The sequence below is a fragment of the Hemitrygon akajei genome, chromosome 2 (assembly GCF_048418815.1).
Source record: "Hemitrygon akajei chromosome 2, sHemAka1.3, whole genome shotgun sequence".
Lineage (NCBI taxonomy): Eukaryota > Metazoa > Chordata > Chondrichthyes > Myliobatiformes > Dasyatidae > Hemitrygon > Hemitrygon akajei.
The window spans coordinates 161,469,921-161,495,998 of record NC_133125.1 but is presented as its reverse complement, the minus strand read 5'-3'; the positions used below and the strand labels follow the sequence as shown (position 1 = coordinate 161,495,998).

Here is a 26,078-nt window from a genome sequence, read left to right as displayed (position 1 = left end):
AAGGAGCAGTCAACGTTTCAGGGCGAGACCCTTTGTCAGGACTCAGCTAGAAAACAAGATCAAAGTGGATAGTAAAAGCTTTTTCAAGTATATGAAAAATAAAAGAGAGATGAGAATGGATATAGGACCACTAGAAAATTAGGCCGGAGAAATAACAAGGGACAAGGAGATGGCAGATGAAATAAATGAGTATTTTGCATCAGTCTTCACTCTGGAAGACACTAGCTGTGTGCTAGATGTTGTAGTGGGTGTGAAGGAAGAGAAGTGGGTGCAGTTCCTATTACAAGAAGGAAGGTGCTCAAAATGCTGAAACATGTAAAGGTAAATAAATCACCCGGACCAAATGAACTGCACCCTAGAGTTCTGAAAGAGGTTGCGGAAGAGATTGTGGAGGCATTAGTAATGATCATTCAAATATTAATGGACTCTGGCATTTTTCCAGAGGACTGAAAAATTGTAAATGTCGCTCCACTCTTTAAGAAAGGAAGGAGGCAGCAAAAAGGAAATAATAGACCAGTTAGCCTGATCTCAGTGGTTGGGAAGATGTTGGAGTCAGTTGTTCAGGATGAGGTTTTGGAGGGCTCGATGACACAGGCCAAGATAGGACAAAGTCAGCATGGTTTCCTTCAGGGAAAATCTTGCCTGATGAACCTGTTAGAATCCTTCGAAATTCTGTTGGAATTCAATTGGAATTACAAGTAGGATAGATAAAGGGGATGCCATGGATGTTGTATATTTGGATTTTCTGAAGGCCTTTGACTAGGTACCACACATGAGGCTGCTTACCAAGTTAAGAGCCCATGGTATTACAGGAAAGTTATTAATATGGTTAGAGCATTGGCTGATTCATAGGAGCAGTGAGTGGGAATAAAGGAATCCCTTTCTGGTTGGCTGCCAGTGACTAGTGGTGTTCCGCAGGGTCAGTGTTGGGACTGCTTTTTATGCTGCATATCAATGAGATAGATGATGAAATAGATGGCTTTGTTGCCAAGTTTACAGATGATACCAAGATAGATGGAGGGGCTGGTGGTGTTGAGGAAACAGGATGCTGCCGAAAGACATCAACAGGTTAGGAGAATGGGCAATAAAGTGGCAAATAAAAAACAATGAAGAAATAAATGCGCAGATTATTTTTAAACGGAGAGAAAATCCAAAAATCTGATATGCAAAGGGACTTGAGAATCTGTGTGCAGAACACCCTAAAGGTTAACTTGCAGTCTGAGTCAGTGGTGAGGAATGGAAATGCAATGTTAGGATTCATTTCAAGAGGTCCAGAATACACGAACGGGGATGTGATGCTGAGCCTTTACAAGGCACTGGTCAGGCCACACCCTGAGTATTGTGAACAGTTTTGGGCTCCTCATCTCAGAAAAGATGTGTTGGTGTTGAAGAGGGTTCAGAGGACGTTCACAGGGATGATTCTGGGAATGAAAGGGTTATCATATGAGTAACATTTGATGGCTCTGGGCCTGTACTCGCTGGAAGGATGAGGGAGGATCTCATAGAAACCTTTCAATGTTGAAATGTTGGAAGACCTAGACAGTGTAGATGTGGAAGGGATGAATCCCATGGTGGGGGAGTCTAGGACAAGAGGGCACAGTCTCAGGATAGAGGGGTGTCCATTTAAAACACAGATGTGGAGAATTTTCTTTAGCCAAAGGGTGGTGAATTTGTGGAATTTATTACCATAGGCAGACATGATCCCAGCTCTCTTCTAATGTCAGACACATACTTCAGATAAGTCTTCGGTGATAAGTCACCCTCGTCAGTCCCAAAACAAAGGTCAATGGGCAACCTTGCCACGCACGCAAATATAAGGTAATATGGCGAGTACACAGTAGCTTAATTCTGAGTACAGTTGTAACTGTGAACCAGATGTCCGATATGTTGACTCCACTTGCTCTTCTTGATGACCTCCAGGGTCCCAGCATGTCTAGCAAGGTCCAATTAAACCTCTTGGGCTGGGGATCACCCTGTGGATGATAGGGCATGGTCCTTGACTCTCAACTCCAAGCATGCCCAGTAACTCAAGGGTGAGTCTGCTCGTGAACTCCTGTCCCTGGTCAGTATTTATCCACCTGGGGGGCTGTAATAAATGAAATACTCCTCCCATAACACTTTGGCCACTGTGGACACCCTCTGGTACTTGATAGGAAAAGCCTAAACGTATATGGTGTAGCGGTCCTTGATGATTAAGGCATTTGCCGAGTTGCTGGCATCGGGTTCTATTGACAGGAAATCCATACACACCAAGTCCAGGGGCCCCACATTCTGCAAGTGGGACAAGGGAGTGCCAGCGTAGACAGCGTCTCTGGGTTTGGCATCGTTACACAGGCTGTCTGTGTCCTTTAGGAACAATTTTAAAATACTCTTATTTGTATGTAAGGTTCTGAATAATCTAGCGTCTCCAAAATTTTAGAGAGCCTATCCCCTTACATCCCTAATCATAATCTTAGATCCATGAATATTGGTGTGCTTAGTGTTCCAAGAGCCAAGCATACAGCATAAGAACAGGTGATGCGGCCTTTTGCTCTTATGCACCAAAAATCTGAATACTCCACTGACTGAAATACACCAGGCTAGTGGAACATTTCAAAATAGTTGTAGAAACCTACTTTCTTAATTTGGCCCACTTATGGGATTTCTTAATGCCTGTTGATGTTGATCATATTTATATAATAAGGTATATTTGATTACATCTTGTACTATATAATGTTTGTCTTTACTAATGATTTTTAATTCTGTCTCATATTTGTATAACTATATTGATTTATCTTTACATATTGAGCCTGCATCTTAATGTATAAAAGGTGCGATATAAATAAAGTTAATATTATTATATTAGTAATTTCTCCAGACAGAAACATGCCAACTTCTGATAGGAACCTGCCTTTTCAAATAAACATAAATCCCCTCCCTCAGAATCTTCTCTAACAATTTCACTCCCACTGATGTAAGGCTCACTATCCTGTTGTTTCCAGGCTATCTGTACTACCCTTTTTGAACAGGGCCTCAATGTCAGCTATCGTCTGAACTTCTGGTACTTCACACATGGTTAGTGAAGATGCAAATATCTTTATTAGAACCCAAGAATCTCCTCCTTTGCTTTCTTTTGTATGCAGGGATAGATCCCATCCAGCCCTGGGGACTTACTCAATTTGATGTGCTCCAATAGTCTTAGCACTTCCTGTTTCTTGATACAGATATACTCCAGAATAGCTGAAAACCTCTTCCTGAACTCTCCTGTCTCCCCGTCCTTCTCCCTGGTGAACACAAATGAGAAATATTCTATTAGTATTACATTCATAAACCCTCACTCCACATATATGTATATTACTCCTCTGGTCCCTGAGCTGACATAGCCATTCCTTAATTATGTTAGTGTCTAACATAACAAAAGGTTATAGGTTTCTCCTTGACCCTAGTTGCTAAGGTCAATTCATCTCTCCTTTTTGCCCTCCCAATTTCTTAAAGTTTTACCCTGCACACCCTATAAACTGGTGAATACTAATAATAATTTCCAATATCTTTCTTCTTTTCACCGATCAAACCATCAATATCCTTCATTAAACAAAGTTTGCTGAACTTACCATTTTTTGTTTCTTACCCTCATGGATATGCTAACTCTGAATTCCGACTGTTGTGCTTTTAAATGCATTGCAAGCAGCTGCTGTCAATCTTTCTCTAACAGTCCTATCACAGTAGGCATCTGACTTCTCCAGGTTAGGGATTTTTTTTATTGGATCTGGAATGGGGATACAAAGCTGCTAACTCACAGAGGATCAGAGGTGGAGAGGGTTGGTAACTTTAAATTCCTGGGTGTCACTATCTGAGAGCCTGTTTTGGGACCATCAAATGAGCACAATTGAAAAGGAAAAGCAGTAGGGCCTTTGCTTCCTCAGGATTCTGCAGAGATTTGGAACGTCATCAAAAACCTTGGCAAACTTCAATAGATGTATGGCAGAAAGTGTACTGACTGGCTGCATTATGGCCTGGTATGTGAGCACCAATGCCTTTGAGTTGAAAATCCTACAAGAGGCCCAGTGTGTCATGGATAAAACCTTCCCAATCACTGAGCACATCTACATGAAACGTTGTGGTAGAAAAGGAGCATCCATCATCAAAGATCCTCACCATCCAGGCCATGCTCTTTTCTTGCTGCTGCCATCAGTTTGAGGGTACAAGAGCCTAAGGACTTGCACCACCAGGTTCAAGAACAGTTACTATGACTCAACTATCAGGCTCTTGAACAAAAAGGGATTCTTGAACACGCTTTCTATTTCTGGTGTTCCCGCAACTGAAGGTCTCACTTTAAGGAATCTTTATCTTGTTATTTCATGCTCATTATTTATTGCTATTTATTTATATTTTTGTTTGTACAGTTTGTAGTTCTTTGACCCTGTTTACTAAGTATGCCCACAGGAGAAAGAATCTCAGAGTTGTAAGTGGTGACATGTATGTACTCTGATAATAAATTTTACTTTGACTTTACTTACACTCTGAGGAATAAAGTCTTAGCCTGTTCAACTTCTCCATGTAACTGAACCCTCAAGATCTGGCATCGTACATGCTTTCCAGTTTAATAAAATCTTTCCTCTGGTAGTGCAACCAAAACTGGATGTAATACCCTAAGTGTGGTTTCACTTGCATTCTGTACATCTGCACTATGACCTTACAACATTTATATTTAGGCCAACATGCCAAATCCTCTTCATCACTTTTTCTGTACTGTGGTAGGATTGGAAATCAAGAGATTCAAGCATCAAATTGAGGTCAAGATGGTGCCAGCCATCTACGGCGACATCCTGCAGACAGCTCAAAAAATTACTTCTTCTTTTGAGCATGCTTCCTCTCCTGAACTGCATGTGATTTCAGCCTGTAATTTCCATATTGATTATGCGTTTTGGGACAATTGAGTGATCTGGCTCTTTTGCTGTATCCAGAGGAGTTCAGTGAGATTGAGAGCGGAGTGGCAGAACGTGAACCCATGGCCAGCCCCATTACTCCTTGGTGATTAAAGCGTTGAGCAAGATTGAAATTAACGAAGGCAAGAGCAGAAGGCGAGCAGGTTTTCAGTATCATCTGCCTGTGTTTGACCAATCTCCCTCTCCCTCTTGGTGTTGCTGAAGGAAGCTGCAGGATTCTTGGGTCCAGTGTTGCAAGGTTTGATCAACACAGCTCATGACTGTGGGTCTCTTTTAGGGGTTTCCACAGTTTGATGTTCAGTATCAGCAACTGCAGATTTGTTTTTGGAGGACTCTGCTGGTCATGTTACATGTGTTGCTAGCCTCTGGTTACTCCTTTTTTGCTGTTTGGTTGAATTGTCCAGGGCGCTCCAGTGTGGACTGGCTCTGTGGCCTGCAGTCAGTGACTCAGTGCTGAACTGAACTGAGCTGAACTGACCTAAACTGAACACTCCTAAACTGTTTTGAAGGTGCTGCAGTTTGATGTTTAATATTCTGTGAGTTATCCACCGAACTTTTTTATTGTTTACGTGATTTGTTATTTTATTCACACATTGAGTGTTTGATGTTTTCTTTGAACAGGCTCCAAGGTTTCTTTGTTTCATTGCTGCCTGAATCTCAGGGTTGTATACTGTATACGTACTTTGATAATAAACGTACTTGGAATCTTCAATCTTTGAAGGTTGGCTGATGATTTAGGAGATGCATTGTGCTTAATGATTTTGGACAGGAACGAGAGACTGAGCAGGCAGTGCTTTGCAAGGAGAGTGATATTTTGTTATTTTATGTGTGCAGATGTGATCATGAGAGATTTGAAAACAGGATGAACAATGGCAGAGGAGGGGTTAATATTAACATTATGTTTTAGAAGTGTGCGATGTACACACAGTTGGTAATAAATGGGATCACAGGTGGGGTGGAGATAGAGAATAAGTTTTGTGAATAAGTTGAACTTAGAACAGAGACAAGTTGGGATACACAGAGAGAAGCAGTTTAAACTCCAGGGCAGCAATTGTAGGAGACGTTGGTCCACTGGTCAAAAGGAAGCCAGATGGACAGCCACATCAAGCTGTGTTTCCTGGACATTTTATAAAGTTGATTTAGAGAGGCAGCAGGGAATTAAGGGTTATCTCGGCATTCCTGGACAATCTTTGGAGTAGGACTGATGATGATAAATGGGCACAGCTATATTTTTAACCCAGGATATTCTTCACCAAGGATGTTTCCTTCACTTTACATGGTTAAATATTTAACAACTGTAGGGGTTTAGAAGGAGGGTCAGCCATTGGGAGCAATTGGGATGAGAGAGTAAGTTATAATAGGAGAAGGCATTCAGTAATATTGAAGAGGGTGCGACTACACTTCAGAATTTGAGTTCTCTGAACGTCCTTCAGTCCAATACTCTGGAGTCCAGTCCTTTTCTGAACTGTTTTGGTTGCCTCATGTTTAGGACATAATATCGCCGGCACCCTAACTTTAGTTCTATTTCCATTATCTTGATTAAGAAATGCATTTGATAAACATGTTAAATCATTTGTAGCTGTTGTAATGAATGCCACAAAGTAGTATGGTAGTACAGCAGATGGTACTTCTGCTAACCCCTCCAACAGTCTAGGTTTAACCTTACCCTTTGGTCCTGTCTGTGTGAAGTTTACACATTTCCTTGTGACCCTGTGGGTTTTCCCTAGGTGTGCCAGTTTCCTTTATCATACCAAAGATATTCAACAAACTTAACTAGCTTGCATTAAGTTACTGTAAATGTTGGCAAGTGGCAAAAACAATCAAAAAAGAGAGGGAATAAACCATAGGATAAATAAGGAGCTTGTGGGGCCATGGAATTGCTTTCTGATGGGCAGAACAATCTCCTGGTTATAATAAATTTTTAAATGAATTTTGAATAGTTTTTATGTTCTTCTCTCCACAGGAGTTCTCGGAATTACATTTTATTTTCTGAGCATTGCTGTCTGTCACACTGTGGCTGATGTGGCTTTCTTAGCTGTTGTATTCTACTGGTCATATGCTCAAGGTAAGTGCATATGTTTTCTTGCCCATTGTGAAGATGATCACTGTGGCATTCTTCAGTGTGGTTATATTGGAATGAGTATCTCAGTCAGTACATTGTAAACTGCTTTGCCCTATTGTCCTGTTTATTATTTATTGTAATGCTTGCACTGTTTTGTGCACTTTATGCAGTCCTGGGTAGGTCTGTAGTCTAGTGTGTTTTTTTTTCTGTGTTTGTTTTTTACATAGTTCAGTCTAGTTTTTGTACTGTGTCGTGTAACACTATGGTCCTGAAAAAAACGTCTCATTTTTACTATGTACTGTACCAGCAGTTTTGGTTGAAATGACAATAAAAAGTGACTTGACTTCTTCAATGGCTTCAATGACTTTAATGGCTGAATGTCAGGAATTCGGTTCCTGTGACATTCAGCACTTTTCAACCCAGAATAGAAAGATTAAGGACAACTTCATAATTGTGCGTGGACTCCAGAAGGCATTTAATAAAGTTGTTCATCATTTGAAATTTTCAGAATTGAAAGCGTGAAAGTGGTGTGGAACTACCCCTGAAATTGCCTTTTGTGAGAGCTCTGCATAGAACCTAAAATGTAAAGCAGTAAACAATAGACTCTTGAGCCAACAAGATATATGCCAATCCTGATGCCAATCCAATCTAATGCCATCTGTATGCAGATGGTCTATGTAGCTCCATTCCCTGCTTGTTCATGTGTTTGTCTAAATATCTCTTAAATGAGTGTCTTGCTTGCACTACTTCCCTTGGATATGCATTCCAGGCACCTGCCACTCAGTGTAAATCAAAAACTTACCTCATTAATATCCTTTGAACTTTCCCCTTCTCACCTTCAATCTATGCTCTCTAGTATTTGACATTTCCACCCTGGGGAGAAATGGCCTGACTGTCTATCCTATGTATTTCTCTGATTTCAATCAGGTCACCCTTCAGCCTCCCACACTTCAGAGAAAACAATCCCACTTTGTCCAATAACTTCTTATGGCCAGTGTTATCTAATTTTGGCAACCTCCTGTTAGTCTCTTCTGCACACTTTCCGAAACTTCCACATCTTTCCTAAAATGTAGTGACCACATTACTCCAAATGATGCCTAACTAAAGTTTTATACAGCTGCAACGCGTCTTCCTGACTTTAGAGAACAACACTGCAATTGATGAAGACAAGTATGCCTTTGTTACCACCCTGATACTTATATTGTCCCTTTTGGGAGCTGTGGATTTGCACCTCCAAGATGCCTCATGGCGACTCCTGGCCTGGCCTCCTTTACTGCCATGATGAGGCCACTCGCAGGTTGTACGAACAACACCTTATTTTCTTTCTGGGTAGCCTCCAATCTGATGGCATGAACATCCATTTTTCCAACCTGGTTACTTTCCCCCTCCCCCTTCCCTCTTTTTCAATCCCCCATTTTGGTCCCTCCCTTACCTCTCCTCTTCTCAGCTGCTGAAGATGTTCTATAGGTCAGTTGTTGAGAGCGCCCTCTTCTTTGTGGTGGCGTGTTGGGGAGGAAGCATTAAGAAGAAGGACGCCTCACGTCTTAATAAGCTGGTATGGAAGGCGGGCTCTGTCGTGGGCAAAGTACTGGAGAGTTTAACATCGGTAGCTGAGCGAAGGGCGCTGAGTAGGCTACGGTCAATTATGGAAAACCCTGAACATCCTCTACATAGCACCATCCAGAGACAGAGAAGCAGCTTCAGCGACAGGTTACTATCGATGCAATGCTCCTCAGACAGGATGAAGAGGTCAATACTCCCCAATGCCATTAGGCTTTACAATTCAACTGCCAGGACTTAAGAACTTTTTTTTTAAAGCTATTATTAATGCTTTTTGAGTTAGTGATTTAGATGCATATCATATTATTACTGAGTTAAGTATTGTGTGTAATTAGTTTTTGCTACTACAAGTGTATGGGACATTGGAAAAAATGTTGAATTTCCCCATGGGGATGAATAAAGTATCTATCTATCTATCTATCTATCACATGCCCCCAGTGGCCCTCCTCCTTCTCTTTCTTCCATGGTACACTCTCATCTCCTATCAAATTCCTTCTCCTCCAATCCTTTTTCATTTGTCACCTATTACCTCCCAGCTTCTTACTTCATCGCATCCCTCACCCACCTGTCTTCATCAATCACCTTCTAACTTGTACTTCCCGATGAAGGGTCTCGGCCCGAAACGTCGACAGGGCTTCTCCTTATAGATGCTGCCTGGCCTGCTGTGTTCCACCAGCATTTTGTGTGTGTTGTTTGAATTTCTAGCATCTTCAGATTTCCTCGTGTTTACTCCTTCCCCTCCCCTGGATTTCCAGCATCTGCAAAATCTCTTGAGTCTATACATCAGTGCTCCATTTGCTGCTTACTTTCCTCATACATTACATTTGATCTCCCAAATGCAATACCTCACATTTGCCTCGTGATTAAATGTCATTCTGCCATATTTCCAACTAGTCTATATCTTGCCAGATCCTTTGAGAATTTTCCTCACTTTCCACAAATCCACCAACTTTTGTATCATCTGCAAACTTGCTAATGAGCCTGCATGTATTTTGTCTAAATTATTTGCATATACCAAAAACACTGATTCCTGTGGAACACCTCTGGTCACAGACTTCCAGAGTAACACCCATCTACCACTAACCCTTGGCTTCTATTTTTAATTCAGTCTACCAAGTCATTGTGATAGAGTAATACAGCATGGAAATGAGTCTTTTGGTCCCACTTGTCCATGCCAACCCTGGTACCCGCCAACCTAGTCTCATTTGCCTGCAGATGGCCTATATTCTTCTAAACCCCTCCTATCCATGTACTTATCAAAATCTATTTTAAAAGTTGTTATTTTATCTGCCTCAGGCACTTTCTATGGTGACACATTCTGTATACACATCACCTCTGCATGAAGATATTTGCTCCTCTGGTCTAGAAACATAGAAAATCTACGGCACAATACAGGCCCTTTGGCCCACAAAGCTGTGCCAAACATCTCCCTACCTAGGCTTTACCCATAGTAGTATTTTTCTCCTCCAAGTAGCCATCCAGGAGTCTCTTAAAAGACCCAATCATTTCTGCCTCCACCACCGTTGCTGGCAGCCCATTCCACGCACTCACAACTCTCTGCGTAAAAAACGTACTCCTGACATATCCTCTGTACTTACTTCCAAGCACGTTAAAACTATGTCCTCTCGTGCTAGCCATTTCAGTCCTGAGGAAAAACCTCTGACTTGCCACATGCTCAATGCCTCTCATTATCTTCTACACCTCTATCAGGTCACCTCCTATCCTCCGTCACTCCAAGGAGAAAGGGCCGATTTCACTCAACCTATTCTCATAAGGCATGCTCCCCAATCCAGGCAACATCCTTGTAAATCTCCTCTGCACCCTTTCTATTGTTTCCACATCCTTCCTGTAGTGAGGTGACCAGAATTGAGCACAGTACTCCAAGTGGGGTCTGACCAGAGTCCTATATAGTTGCAACATAAATCTCGGCTTTTAAACTCAATTCCACGATTGATGAAGGCCAATGCACCGTATGCCTTCTTAACCACAGAGTCAACCTGCGTAGCAGCTTTGAGTGTCTGATGGACTCGGACTCCAAGATCCCTCAGATCCTCCATACTGCCAAGAGTCTTACCATTAATGCTATATTCTGCCCTCATATTTGATCTACCAAAATGAACCACCACACACTTATCTGGGTTGATCTCCATCTGCCACTTCTCAGCCCAGTTTTGCATCATATCAATGTCCCGTGTAGTCTCTGACAGTCCTACACACTATCTACAACACCCCAACCTTAGTGTCATCAGCAGATTTACTAACCCACTTCCTCATCCAGGTCATTTATAAAAATCACAAAGAGTAGGTATCCCAGAACAGATCCCTGAGTCACACCACTGCTCACCATCCTCCATGCAGAATATGACCCGTCTACAACCACTTCTGTGGGCAAGCCAGTTCTGGATCCACAAATCAATGTCCCCTTGGATCTCATGCCTCCTTATTTTCTCAGTAAGCCTTTCGTGGGGTACCTTGTCAAATTCCTTGCTGAAATCCAAGAACACTATATCTACTGCTCTTCCTTCATCAATATGTTTAGTCACACCCTCAAAATATTCAATCAGGCTCGTAAGGTACGACCTGCCTTTGACAAAGCCATGCTGACTATTCGTAATCATATTATACCTCTCCAAATGTTCATTAATCCTGCCTCTCAGGATTTTCTCCATTAACTTGCCAACCACTGAAGTAAGACTCACTGGCCGATAATTTCCTGGGCTATTACTACTCCCTTTCATGAATAAGGGAACAACATCTGCAACCCTCCAATCCTCTGGAACCTCGCCCGTCCTCATTGATGATGCAAATATCATTGCCAGATGCTCAGCAATCTCCTCCCTCGCTTCCCACAGTAGCCTGGGGTACATCCTGTCTGGTCCCGGTGACTTATCCAACTCGATGCTTTCCAAAAGCTCCAGCACATCCTCTTCCTTAATATCTACATGATCAAGCTTTGATCTCTTTTAAATCTTTCATCTCCCATTTTAAACTTGTGTTTTAAACCCTTAAATCTTTATTCTGCTCTAACTCCATACATAAATTTGCAGACGTGACCACTGTAATGGGCTGTATCTCAAATAACAAAGAGTCAGTGTACAGGAACATTTGCAATATGGTGTCAGAAAGCAACTTTGCCCTCAATAGATAGATAGATAGATAGATAGATACTTTATTCATCCCCATGGGGAAATTCAACATTTTTTTCCAATGTCCCATACACTTGTTGTAGCAAAAAAAAACTCATTACATACAATACTTAACTCAGTAATAATATGATATGCATCTAAATCACTAACTCAAAAAGTTAAAAAAAGTTCTTAAGTCCTGGCAGTTGAATTGTAAAGCCTAATGGCATTGGGGAGTATTGACCTCTTCATCCTGTCTGAGGAGCATTGCATCGACAGTAACCTGTCACTGAAACTGCTTCTCTGTCTCTGGATGGTGCTATGTAGAGGATGTTCAGGGTTTTCCATAATTGACCGTAGCCTACTCAGCGCCCTTCGCTCAGCTACCGATGTTAAACTCTCCAGTACTTTGCCCACGACAGAGCCCGCCCTCCTTACCAGCTTATTAAGACGTGAGGCGTCCTTCTTCTTAATGCTTCCTCCCCAACACGCCACCACAAAGAAGAGGGCGCTCTCAACAACTGACCTATAGAACATCTTCAGCATCTCACTGCAGACATTGAATGACGCCAACCTTCTAAGGAAGTACAGTCGACTCTGTGCCTTCCTGCACAAGGCATCTGTGTTGGCAGTCCAGTCTAGCTTCTCGTCTAACTGTACTCCCAGATACTTGTAGGTCTTAACCTGCTCCACACATTCTCCATTAATGATCACTGGCTCCATATGAGGCCTAGATCTCCTAAAGTCCACCACCATCTCCTTGGTCTTGGTGATATTGAGACGCAGGTAGTTTGAGTTGCACCATATCACAAAGTCCTGTATCAGTTTCCTATACTCCTCCTCCTGTCCATTCCTGACACACCCCACTATGGCCGTGTCATCAGCGAACTTCTGCACATGGCAGGACTCCGAGCTATATTGGAAGTCTGATGTGTACAGGGTGAACAGGACCGGAGAGAGTACGGTTCCCTGTGGCGCTCCTGTGCTGCTGACCACCGTGTCAGACCTACAGTCTCCCAACCGCACATACTGAGGTCTATCTGTCAAGTAGTCCACTATCCAATCCACCATGTGAGAGTCTACTCCCATCTCCGTTAGTTTGTGCTTTAAGATCTTGGGCTGGATGGTGTTAAAGGCACTAGAGAAGTCAAGGAATGTAATCCTCACAGCACAACTGACCCCATCTAGGTGAGAGAGTGATTTGTGCAGCAAATACGTGATAGCATCCTCCACTCCCACCTTCTCCTTATACGCAAACTGAAGCGGATCCCGGGCGTGCCTGGTTTGTGGCCTCAGATTCTGTATTATCAGCCGCTCCATGGTCTTGATCACGTGCAACGTCAAGGCAACAGGTCTGAAGTCATTCAACTCCTTTGGTTGTGGTTTCTTCGGTACCGGGACAATACAGGATGTTTTCCACTGTCTGGGTACTCTTCTCTGATCTAGACTCATGTTGAAGATGCGCTGTAGTGGTTCTCCCAGTTCAGTCGCACAGGCCCTCAGTAATCGTGGGGAAACTCCATCCGGTCCAGCCGCCTTGCTGGTACAGATCTTCCTCAGTTTACCTTCCACCTGTGCAGCCGTAAACCTGGGCGTGGGCCAGGTCTCCTGTGAGTGGCTATTTTCCTGTGAGGGAAGTAAGCCTGGTGTGGAGTTCTGCGGTGAGGGTGAGATTGTGCTGTCGAACCTATTGAAGAAGTTGTTCAGCTGGTTCGCTTTCTCCACATCTCCACTTATGTTTGCCCCCCGCTTTGCACCGCATCCGGTGATGATCTTCATCCCATCCCACACCTCCTTCATGCTTTTGTCAGCAAAGCAAAAGATCTGTTCATTTTCTTCAGGAAGGGTAGTGTTGCACATGTTCCTATCTACATCAACTGTGTTGAGGTTGAGAGAACTGAGAGTTTCAAATTTCTAGAACAGAACATCACCAGTCTGTCCTGGTCCAGCCACATGGACACGATGGCTAAGAAAGCTTACCAACCCCAAATTCCTCAGGACACTAACAAACTTTTGCATCTCCCCATTGAATTTAATAACCATAGAAAACATCCTATCTGGATAGATCACAGCTTGGTATGGCAACTATTCTGATTGCAAGAAATTGCAGAGTTGTGGACACAGCTCGGCACATCACAGAAATCAGCTTCCCCTCGATAGAGTCTCTACACTTATCACTGCCTCGGTAAGGCAGTTCACATAAAATAAATAACCCATCCAGGTTCCCTCCATACAGGCTTAATAGTGGAACATGCTGCATGTATAATAATAGTCATGGTGCCAGCTCACATACATACCAGGATGAAGTTCAGGTGCTCACCAGAAGGGAAGTCAGCCTTCCCATTGAGACACAACTATCTCTTCTGTAGCATATCACTGACTCATGGAAATCAGCCAACGCTACCCTCTGCCATAGGAATGGGGAAGATTAGGTGACAAAGTAATTAAATTGAGCCAACAGGGAATTAACAATAGACAATAGACAATAGGTGCAGAAGTAGACCATTCGGCTCTTCGAGCCTGCACCACCATTCTGAGATCATGGCTGATCATCTACTATCAATACCCGGTTCCTGCCTTGTCCCCATATCCCTTGATTCCCCTATCTATAAGATACCTATCTAGCTCCTTCTTGAAAGCATCCTCCATTGCCTTCCGAGGCAGTGCATTCCAGACCCCCACAACTCTCTGGGAGTAGAAGTTTTTCCTTAACTCTGTCCTAAATGACCTACCCCTTATTCTCAAACCATGCCGTCTGGTACTGGACTCTCCCAGCATCTGGAACATATTTCCTGCCTCTATCTTGTACAATCCCTTAATAATCTTATATGTTTCAATCAGATCCCCTCTCAATCTCCTTAATTCCAGCGTGTACAAGCCCAGTCTCTCTAACCTCTCTGCGTAAGACAGTCCGGACATCCCAGGAATTAACCTCGTGAATCTATGCTGCACTTTCTCTACAGCCAGGATGTCCTTCCTTAACCCTGGAGACCAAAACTATATACAATACTCCAGGTGTGGTGTCACCAGGGCCCTGTACAAATGCAAAAGGATTTCCTTGCTCTTGTACTCAATTCCCTTTGTAATAAAGGCCAACATTCCATTAGCCTTCTTCACTGCCTGCTGCACTTGCTCATTCACCTTCAGTGACTGATGAACAAGGACTCCTAGATCTCTTTGTATTTCTCCCTTACCTAACTCTACACCGTTCAGATAATAATCTGCCTTCCTGTTCTTACTCCCAAAGTGGATAACCTCACACTTATTCACATTAAACGTCATCTGCCAAGTATCTGCCCACTCACTCAGCCTATCCAAGTCACCCTGAATTCTCCCAACATCCTCATCACATGTCACACTGCCACCCAGCTTAGTATCATCAGCAAACTTGTTGATGTTATTCTCAATGGCTTCATCTAAATCGTTGATGTAAATCGTAAACAGCTGTGGTCCCAATACCGAGCTCTGTGGCACCCCACTAGTCACCACCTGCCATTCCAAGAAACACCCATTCACCGCTACCCTTTGCTTTCTATCTGCCAACCAGTTTTCTATCCATGTCAATATCTTCCCCCCAATGCCATGAGCTCTGGTTTTCCCCACCAATCTCCTATGTGGGACCTTATCAAATGCCTTCTGAAAATCGACACTACATCCACTGGATCTCCCTTGTCTAACTTCGTGGTTACATCCTCGAAAAACTCCAATAGATTAGTCAAGCATGATTTGCCCTTGGTAAATCCATGCTGGCTCAGCCCAATCCTATCACTGCTATCTAGATATGCCACAATTTCATCTTTAATAATGGGCTCTAGCATTTTCCCCACTACCGATGTTAGGCTGACAGGACGATAGTTCTCTGTTTTCTCCCTCCCTCCTTTCTTAAAAAGTGTGATAACATTAGTGAAGGCAACCCCAGTGAAGAGTTGACAGCTAGCTCCAGTTATGAATAACAGACATGATAGAGCCTGATGAGATTGAGGGTGTGAGATTCAACAACTTTCTTGTGAAGTTTTAAGGGTTTCTCTGAAAATGATGGTGTGGATGTTGGGAAAAGCAACCTGTGGATCAACTTCTGGATCCCTGGCAGCTGTGTAATGCATTCCCCAAGATCTGGCTTTTTCCATTCCAGAAGAAGCAACCAGTGCAGAATATAATTAGCGGGTGATATAGAAACATAGAAACATAGAAAACCTACAGCACAATACAGGCCCTTTGGCCCACAAGGTTGTGATGAACATGTCCCTACCTTAGAAATTACCAGGTCTACCCACAGCTCTCTTTTTTTCAAAGCTCCATGTACCTATCCAAAAGTCTCTTCAACGATCGTATCTGCCTCCACCATCGTTGCCGGAAGCCCATTCCACGCGCTCAACATTCTCTGTGTAAGAAACTTACCCTGACATCTCCTCTGTACCTACTCCCAAGCATCTTAGACCTGTGCCCTCTCGTGGCAGCCATTTCAGCCCTGGGAAAAAGCCTCTGACTATCCACACAATCAATGCCTCCCATCATCTTATACACCTCTATCAGGTCATCTCTCATCCTCCGTCACTCCAAGGAGAAAAAGCCGAGTTCACTCAACCTGTTTTCATAAGGCATTCTCCCCAATCCAGGCAACATCCTTGTAAATCTCCTCTGCACCCTTTCTATGGTTTCCACATCCTTCCTGTAGTGAGGTGACCAGAACTGAGCACAGTACTCCAAGTGGGGTCTGACCAGGGTCCTGCAACATTCCCTCTTGGCTCCTAAATTCAAATCCACGATTGATGAAGGCCAATACACCATATGTCTTCTTAACCACAGCATCAACCTGTGCAGCTGCTTTGAGTTTCCTATGGACTTGGACCCCAAGATCCCTCTGACCCTCCACACTGCCAAGAGTCTTACCATTAATACTATATTCTGCCATCATATTTGACCAACCAAAATGAACCACTTCACACTTATCCGGGTTGAACTCCATCTGCTATTTCTCAACCCAGTTTTGCATCCTATCAATGTCCTGCTGTAATCTCTGACAGTCCTCCACACTATCCACAACACCTCCAGCCTTTGTGTCATCAGCAAACTTACTAACCCATCCCTCCACTTCCTCATCCAGGTCATTTATAAAAATCACAAACAGTAAGGGTCCCTGAGGCACACCACTGGTCACCGACCTCCATGCAGAATATGTCCATCTACAACCACTCTTTGCCTTCTGTGGGCAAACCAGTTCTGGATCCACAAATCAATGCCCCCTTGGATCCCATACCTCCTTACTTTCTCAACAAGCCTTGCATGGGGTACCTTATCAAATTCCTTGCTGAAATCCAAAAACACTACATCTACTGCTCTTCCTTCATCAATGTGTTTAGTCACATCCTCAAAAAATTAAATCAGGCTCGTAAGGCATGACCTGCCATTGACAAAGCCATGCTGACTATTCCTAATCATATTATAGCTCTTCAAATGTTCATAAATCCTGGTCCCAGTATCTTCTCCATCAAATTAACCAACCACTGAAGTAAGACTCACTGGTCTATAATTTCCTGGGCTATCTCTACTCCCTTTCTTGAATAGGAATTCGCAACCCTCCAATCTTCCGGAACCTCTCCGGTCCTCATTGATGATGCAAAGATTATTGTCAGAGGCTCAGCAATCTGTTCCCATGCCTCCTGCAGTAGCCTGGGGTACATCTCATTCAGTCCTGACGACTGATCCAACTTGATGCTTTTCAAAAGCTCCAGCACATCCTCTTTCTTAATATCTACATGCTCAAGCTTTTCATTCCGCTGTAAGTCATTACTACAATCACGAGATCCTTTTCCATAGTGAAAACTGAAGTGAAGTATTCATTAAGTACCTGTGCTATTTTCTCCAGTTCCATACACACTTTCCCATTGTCACACTTGATAGGTCCTATTCTTTCACATTTTATCCTCTTGCTCTTCACATACTTGTAGGAAAACCTTGGGGTTTTCCTTAATCCTGCCCTCCAAGGCCTTCTCATGGCCCCTTCTGGCTCTCCTAATTTCCTTCTTCCATTCCTTCTTGTTAGCTTTATAATCTTCTAGATCTCTAACATTACCTAGCTCTTTCAACCTTTTGCAAGCTTTTCTTTTCTTCTTGACTAGGTTTACTACAGCCTTTGTACTCCACGGTTCCTGTACCCTATCATAACTTCCCTGTCTCATTGGAATGTACCTATGCAGAACTCCTCACAAAAATGTTCCACCCTGAACTTTTGCCACATTTCCTCCATACCTTTCCCTGAGATCACCTGTTCCCAATTTAAGCTTCCAAATTCCTGCCTGATATCCTCATAATTCCCCTTACTCCAATTAATTGCTTTTCTAACTTGTCTGTTCCTATCTCTCTCCAATGCTATTGTAAAGGAGATAGAATTATGATCACTATCTCCAAAATGCTATGCCACTGAGAGATCTGACACCTGACCAGGTTCATTTCTGAATACCAAATCAAGTACAGTCTCTCCTCTTGTAGGCTTACCTACATATTGTGTCAAGAAACCTTTGTGAACACACCTAACAAACCACCCCATCTAAACCCCTTGCTCTAGGGAGATGCCAATCGGTATTTGGGAAATTAAAGTCTCCCACCATGACAACTCTGTTATTATTACACCTTTCCAGAATCTGTTTCCCCATCTGCTCCTCGATATCCCTGTTACTATTGGGCAGCCTATAAAAAACACCCAGTAGTGTTATTGACCCCTTCCTGTTCCGAACTTCCACCCACAGAGACTCTGTAGCCAATCCCGCCATGATGTCCACCTTTTCTGTAGCCGTGACACTATCTTTGATCAACAGTGCCACGCCCCCACCTCTTTTGCCTCCCCCGTCCTTTCTGAAACATCTAAAAACTGGCACATGAAGTAACCATTCCTGTCCCTGAACCATCCAAGTCTCTGTAATGACCACCACATCATATCTCCAGGTACTGATCCACGCTCTAAGCTCATCCGTTTTGATCCCAGTACTCCTTGCGTTAAAATAGACACATCTCAAACCGTCGGTCTGAGCGCGTCCCTTCTTTTTCTCCTGCCTGTCCTCCCTCACACACTGTCTCCAAGCTTTCTCTTCTCCAGACTCTTCATTTCGGACTCCCAACAATTCTAGTATAAACTCTCCCCAGTAGCCTTAGCAAACCTCCCGCCAGGATATTGGTCCCCCTGGGATTCAAGTGCAACCCGTCCTTTTTGTACAGGTCACACCTGCCCCAAAAGAGGTCCCAATGATCGAGGAATCTGAATCCCTGCCCCCTGCTCCAATCCCTCAGCCTATTTATCCTCCACCTCATTCTATTCCTACTCTCGCTGTCACATGGCACAGGCAGTAATTCCGAAATTACTACCTTTGCGGTCCTGCTTCTCAACTTCCTTCCTAACTCCCTGTAGTCTGTTTTCAGGACCTCATCCCTTTTCCTACCTATGCCATTGGTACCAATACCTCTACCTCTGGCTCTTCTTCCTCCCACCGCAGGATATCGTGGACGCGACCTGAAACATCCCGGACCCTGTCACCTAGGAGGCAATCTACCATTCGAGTTTCTTTCCTGCATCCACAGAATCGCCTGTCTGACCCCCTCACTATATAGTCCCCTATCACTACTGCCTTTCTCTTCCTTTAACTTCCCTTCTGAGCAACAGTGCCGGACTCTGTGCCAGGGGCACAGCCACTTTTGCTTCCCTTAGGTTGGCTGTCCCCCCCAAACAATACCCAAACAGGAGTACTTATTGTTAAGGGGTACAGCCACAGGAGTACTCTCTAGTACCTGACTCTTCCCCTTCCCTCTCCTGACTGTTACCCACTTGTCAGTCTCCCGTGGCCCAGGTGTGACCACTTGCCTATAACTCCTTTCTATCACCTCCTCGCTCTCCCTGACCAGACGAAGGTCGTCAAACTGCAACTCCTGTTCCCTAACATGGTCCCTTAGGAGCTGCAGCTCAACACACTAGGTGCAGACGTGGCCGTCTGGGATGCCGGGAGACTCCAGGACTTCCCACATCTGACAGCGAGCACAGAACACCGGCACCGCCGATATGGTAAGATTGGATTCGGGATCTGTGGTGAAGATGGAATAGAACCCATGAATCCTCTATTCTTGGGCAGCATATCAATTCAGTGCTCTGTTAACCCACCTCAAAAGGCAGGTAGTTGATGCAGGAATGATGTGTTAGGTTGCCACGTTCCCCTCCCTGCAGGAGATAAGTGGAGCTCTTTTCTTGCAACAATTATAGTTTCCATGATTAGCTCTCTGGATTTATTTCTTATTGCAGGCCTTTCACCGCTGGTTGTTGTCACGAGCAGTACATTAATCACAGGACTGCTGCTCTCTTCACTGAACATTAATACATTTATTTATCTGCCCTGGACCAGGACATCAAACCAAGGTATCTGTTATTGATTATTTTACACTTGGTATAAAATCAGTATATTTGTGACTACTTCCCATATGGACAGATTTATCAGCCCCACACCTACCATCTCAGTTCTGGCTCCCCCAGTCCTCGTGACCTGGTGGGTGCACTCGTCCTACAGTGTTGTCCAATAGTGACGTGGTGCTTTGTATCAACACAAAACATATGGAGTGATTTTGCAGTTGACTCAGACCTGACTTCAAAGGGATCTTTGGGAAAAGAGACCCTGCGAATGACTGTCTCAGTTCATATGTGTTTGACATGTTGTGTTGAGCTTCACAGTATTACCAAATCAGTTCAGAACTGAGGACCGAGGGGAAGCTTCCCCTTGATCCTGATGACAGCAAGACGGGCGAGGGTTAGTTGGTTTCCTTTGTGCCTGATTGGGATGGTTGCAGTTTCCATTGGATATTTGCAATAACTTTATTTCTATTGTAGCAACTTTAAATCCCATAGCTTTTACCACTCCCATTCCCATTCTGATATGTCTATCCATGGCCTCCTCTACTGTCAAGATGAAGCCACACTCAGGTTGGAGGAACAACACCTTATATACCGGCTGGGTAGCCTCCAACCTGATGGCATGAACATTGACCTCTCTAACTTCCGTTAATGCCCCTCCTCCCCTTCATACCCTATCCCTGATATATTTAGATTTCCCCCCCTCCTTTTTTTTCTCTCTTTCTGCCCATTACTCTGTCTGTTTCCATCTCCCTCTGGTGCTCCCCTCCCTCTTTCTTTCTCTGTAGGCCTCCCGTCCCATGTTCCTTTCCCTTCTCCAGCTCTGTATCCCTTTTGCCAATCACCTTTCCAGCTCTCAGCTTCACCCTACCCCCTCCGGTCTTCTCCTATCATTTCGCATTTTCCCCTCCCCCTCCTACTTTCAAATCTCTCACTATCTTTCCTTTCAGTTAGTCCTGACGAAGGGTCTCGGCCCAAAACATTGACAGTGCTTCTCCTTATAGATGCTGCCTGGCCTACTACGTTCCACCAACATTTTGTGTGTGTTGCTTGAATTTTCAGCATCTGCAGATTTCCTCATGTTAGCTTTTACCACACCCAAGTTCCTTCCTATATTATAAACCATTCTCAATTTGAAATATTGTTATTTCCTTATATCCTACTGATTAAGTCCGCTTTGAGAATAACTTCACCACACAGCTCTGGGGCACTTGAGTTTAGAGTTCAATCCCAGCTCCTTCTGTAAGGAGTCATATGTACTACCTATGAAATGCATGGGTTTTCTCTGGATGCACCAGTTTCCTCCCACAGATCAAAGATATACCATTTAGTAAGTTAATTGGTCATTGTAAATTGTCCCGTGATTGGGTTAGGGTTAAATCGAGGGTTGTCAGGGTTTGCTGAGCGGTGTAGCTCGAAGGGCTGGAAGGGCCTATTTCTGCTCTGTCTCTCTAAATTAATTAAAACAATAAACATTGGCCTCACGGAAGAATGCCTGGTAGCCAAGAAAAAGACAGGAGGCATAAATGTGTCTTTTTTCAGTTTGGTAAGCTATAACAAGTAAAACAGAAAACGCTGGAAATACTCAGAGGTTGGGCTGTATCTATGGTAAGAGAAACAGAGTACAAGGCTCTGTAAGAGGTATCTGAAGTGATTGTGGAGGCAATAATAGTGACCTATTAAGAATCATTTGATTCTGGGGTGGTTTTTGAGAACTTGAAAATTGCAAATGCCACTCTGCTTTTTGGAAGGAAATAAGGCAGGAGAAAGGAAGTTATAGGCCAGCTAGCTTGACTTGAGTGGTGAGGAAGATGTTGCAGTCTATTATTGAGGTTTTGGGCAACTTGGAGGCACATGAAAGTCAGCATGCTTTCCTTCAGTTGGAATCTTGCCTGACAAGTCTGTTGGAATGCTATGAGGAAATAGAAGGCAGGATAGACAGAGGATGTCAGTGGATGTTGTTTACTTGGATTTTCAGAAGGCCTTTAACAAGGTGCCCCACATGAAGCTGCTTAACAAGTAAAAGCCCATGGTATTAAAGGAAAATTTCTGGCATAGATAGAAGATTGGCTGACTGGCAGGAGGCAACGAGTAGGAATAAATGGAGCTTTTCTGGTTGGCTTCTGGTGACTAATGGTGTTCCAGAGGGGTTCATGTACTGACTACTTCTTTTCAGATTATATGTCAATTGATTTTGATAGTGGAATTGATGGATTTGTGGCCAACACGAGGAAATCTACAGATGCTGGAAATTCAAGCAACACACACAAAATGCTGGTGGAACACAGCAGGCCAGGCAACGTCTATAAGGAGAAGCACTGTCGACATTTCAGGCCGAGACCCTTCGTCAGGACTAACTGAAAGGAAAGATAGTAAGAGATTTGAAAGTAGGAGGGGGAGGGAAAAATACGAAAAAACGCATTTGAGGCCAGGTAGTTTTGAGGAATAAGTGAATCTGCATAAAGATTTAGATTGAATATGAGAATGGGCGAAGATGTGGCAGATGGAATATAGTGTATGGTCGTGCACTTTGGTAGAAGGAATGAAGGTGTAGACTACTTGCTAAACAGGAAGAAAATTCAAAAATCTGAGGTGCAAAGTGACTTGGGAGTTCTTGTGCTGGACTCTGTAAAGGTTAACATACAGGTTGAGTCTGCGGTAAGGCAGGCATGTTAGCATTCATTTTGAGAGGACTAGAATATAAATGCTGACGCTTTATAAGGCATTGTTCAGATTGCATTTGGAAATTTTTGAGTATTTTTGGCCTCCTTATCCAAGAAAAGATGTGTTGGCATTGGAGTGGGTCCAGATAATGTTCATGAGAATTATTCCAGGAATGTAAGTTTTAATATTTGATAGCTCTGAGCCTGTGCTGACTGGAGTTTAGAAGAATGAAGGGGCATCGCATTGAAACCTATCAAATATTGGAAGGCCTTTAAAGTGTGGATGTGGAGAAGATGTTTTCTACAGTTAGGAAGTCCAGGACTAGAGGGCACAACTCAGAATAGAGAGATGACCATTTAGTTCAGAGATGAGGAGGTGGGGAATTCATTCCTACAGATGACTGTGAAGGCCAAGTCATTGGGTATATTTAAAGCAGACGTTGATAGGTTCTTGATTAGTTATGGCATCAAAAGGTACAGGGAGAAGACAGGAGAATTTGATTGAGAGAGTTTATACTAAATCAGCTGTGGCGGAATGGCAGAGAAGATTCGATGGGCTGAATGGCCTAATTCTGCTCCTTTATCTTATGGTTACAGTCAGAACACTGCCTGATGCCTGTAAGCTTCTGGGTGCAACGGTATTCCAATCCTTAGTGTGGGCTTATCAATCAGACAGCTTAATGTGAATGCTGGAATTGGTTGCTGCAGCACTAACAAGATAATATCAATTGAGGCCTTCTTTAGGATAGTCCACAGAGCTAATTTTCAGTGGGCATCACCTTATCAACTGGATGTAAGCACGCGGAAGCTGCTGTGTACCTGCCTTTTTCACACCAACAGCCAGCAGATAAAGTATTAACCAAGTTACAAAACAGTGACTTTTGTCTGTCTTTCGGCACAGACAATTATGGCTGTGTGTGAACTAGTTCTTTGAAGCCCTTTCAGTCCAATATTCTGTCATCTGGTTCATTTCTGAGCTGGTTGGATTGCCCATCTTTAGGACCCTCAGTATCACTGCGAACACGACAGATCCTGAGCCGAGCTCTGTTACGGGAAACATTTTTCAGTTGATGCAAATGTTAAATGATTTCTATGCATCTATTAATATGCATTTCAAATAATGTTCACTTTTTGTTTACAAGAAATAATCCGGAGAATCAAAATCTGGTTCAATTGGCTGTCCATCAGTAAAGTGGTCCTTGTATTTTGCATCATGATGGTCGGAGTTCTCTACGGTATAGTTACAGGTATGTGCTCAAATAATGTTCTGAACTTCAGAAATTATCAACTCAGTACACCACAGAGTGATTAGAAGGAATGAGCATCTCAGTCTGTGCATTGTAAGTTGCTTTACCCAAACTGCCAGTCCTTAGGCCCAGGGCAGAACAAGGATACCTGTTGAAGGTTTTGGTTTTAATGGCTGAATTTAAGGGGAATGGTTCAGAACTGCCAGTCATACGCAGCTCGATTTAGCTCAATGTATATGCTGGTAATGGAAGACCAGATTATGTTCCTGAACTTCTCGAAGGCATTTGATAATTCACTCACAGGCTGATGCTCAACCTATTATTTTGATCTGGGTACAGTCTAGGAAGAACTTGCAGTGATTTATTTGGCAGAATGTTGCCTTGCAACAATCTGATTTAGGACTGCAAGTTTTCACTAGGTTTACTCAGATGATGCAATTAAAGTCACATAACAAGTTTCTTAATGATACAAAGTTAAATAACATTTCAAGTGGCATGGCTGTCAACAAACAAAAAGTCATAGAAAAATAATAAATGATGTAAATAAAATAAAAGTTCTTATATTTAGATTTCAGTGCAGGCCAACAAGAAGGCACTTGGATTTAAAAAGGACAGAATAGTTGGTGAATAATAGTTGGAGAGATTCTCTGTGTTCATTGAAAAATTTAGTGCCATAAGTGTACAGAAATTTTAAGCAGTTAATGGAATATTGACCTTTCAATCCAGAAATGATGTGCAAATATCTGACAAGAAACAGTATTCTCTCCTCTAACATACCATTGACCACATCACAAATGTCAGCCAGAACTGCCATCTAGCAAAAGAATGAAAGAAATTAGTAGACAATTAGATGAAAATGAGTCAGAAAGAAATTGTCCCAAATTAACATTCTGGCTTTATTATAAATGATAACTGTGGTGGATCCTGATTGATTGAGAGTGGGAGATTTATGGACTTCTCATTGAATTGTGAGGACCTCTCCATAACTGACTGTTGTGAATGTTGTGAGAAGCATACCGTGGATTATCTCTTGGATGCCTTGCAGCACCTTAGGGAATTCCTCAAGATCTGGCTATCTAGAAAAAGCAACTAACTACATCTCAGAGATGTAGTTCTGTGGATCTTCTTCTATCTTAGAGATGGTATATATAATTATCTGGATAGATAGGGTCTGATTAGGAACAGTCAACATGGATTTGTGCGTGGAAGGTCATGTTTGACAAATCTTATTGAATTTTTTGAAGAGGTTACCAGGAAAGTTGATGAGGGTTAAGCAGTGGATGTTGTCTATATGGACTTCAGTAAGGCCTTTGACAAGGTTCCGCACGGAAGGTTAGTTAGGAAGGTTCAATTGTTAGGTATTAATATTGAAGTAGTAAAATGGATTCAACAGTGGCTGGATGGGAAATGCCAGAGAGCAGTGGTGGATAACTGTTTGTCAGGTTGGAGGCCGGTGACTAGTGGTGTGCCTCAGGGATCTGTACTGGGTCCAGAGTTGTTTGTCATATACATTAATGATCTGGAGGATGGGGTGGTAAATTGGATTAGTAAATATGCAGATGATACTAAGGTAGGTGGCGATGTGGATAATGAAGTAAGTTTTCAAAGATTGCAGAGAGATTTAGGCCAGTTGGAAGAGTGGGCTGAGTGATGGCAGATGGTGTTTAATGCTGATAAGTGTGAGGTGCTACATTTTGGTAGGAATAATCCATATAGGACACACATGGTAAATGGTAGGGCATTGAAGAATGCAGTAGAACAGAGTGATCTAGGGATAATGGTGCATAGTTCCCTGAAGGTAGAAACTCATGTGGATAGGGTGGTGAAGAAAGCTTTTGGTATGTTGGCCTTTATAAATCAGAGCATTAAGTATAGGAGTTGGGATGTAATGTTAAAATTGTACAAGGCATTGTTAAGGCCGAATTTGGAGTATTGTGTACAGTTCTGGTCACCGAATTGTAGGAAAGATGTCAACAAAATAGAGAGAGTACAGAGAAAATTTACTAGAATGTTACCTGGGTTTCAGCACCTAAGTTACAGGGAAAGTTTGAACAAGTTAGGTCTTTATTCTTTGGAGCATAGAAGGTTGAGGGGGGACTGCAGGGAAGAA

General features: G+C 43.0%; 1 protein-coding gene across 8 annotated transcripts in view; it reads left to right on the top strand.

The window, feature by feature from the left end:
* LOC140717349 (uncharacterized) overlaps positions 1-26,078 on the top strand; it is a 95,810-nt gene that overhangs the window by 30,103 nt on the left and 39,629 nt on the right. For all 8 annotated transcript variants that reach the window (XM_073030913.1, XM_073030862.1, XM_073030853.1 and 5 more), the window contains 3 exons: positions 6,889-6,990; positions 19,957-20,070; positions 23,864-23,968. In XM_073030913.1, the coding sequence (XP_072887014.1) occupies positions 6,889-6,990; positions 19,957-20,070; positions 23,864-23,968 (321 nt within the window). The remainder of the gene's footprint in view (positions 1-6,888; positions 6,991-19,956; positions 20,071-23,863; positions 23,969-26,078) is intronic.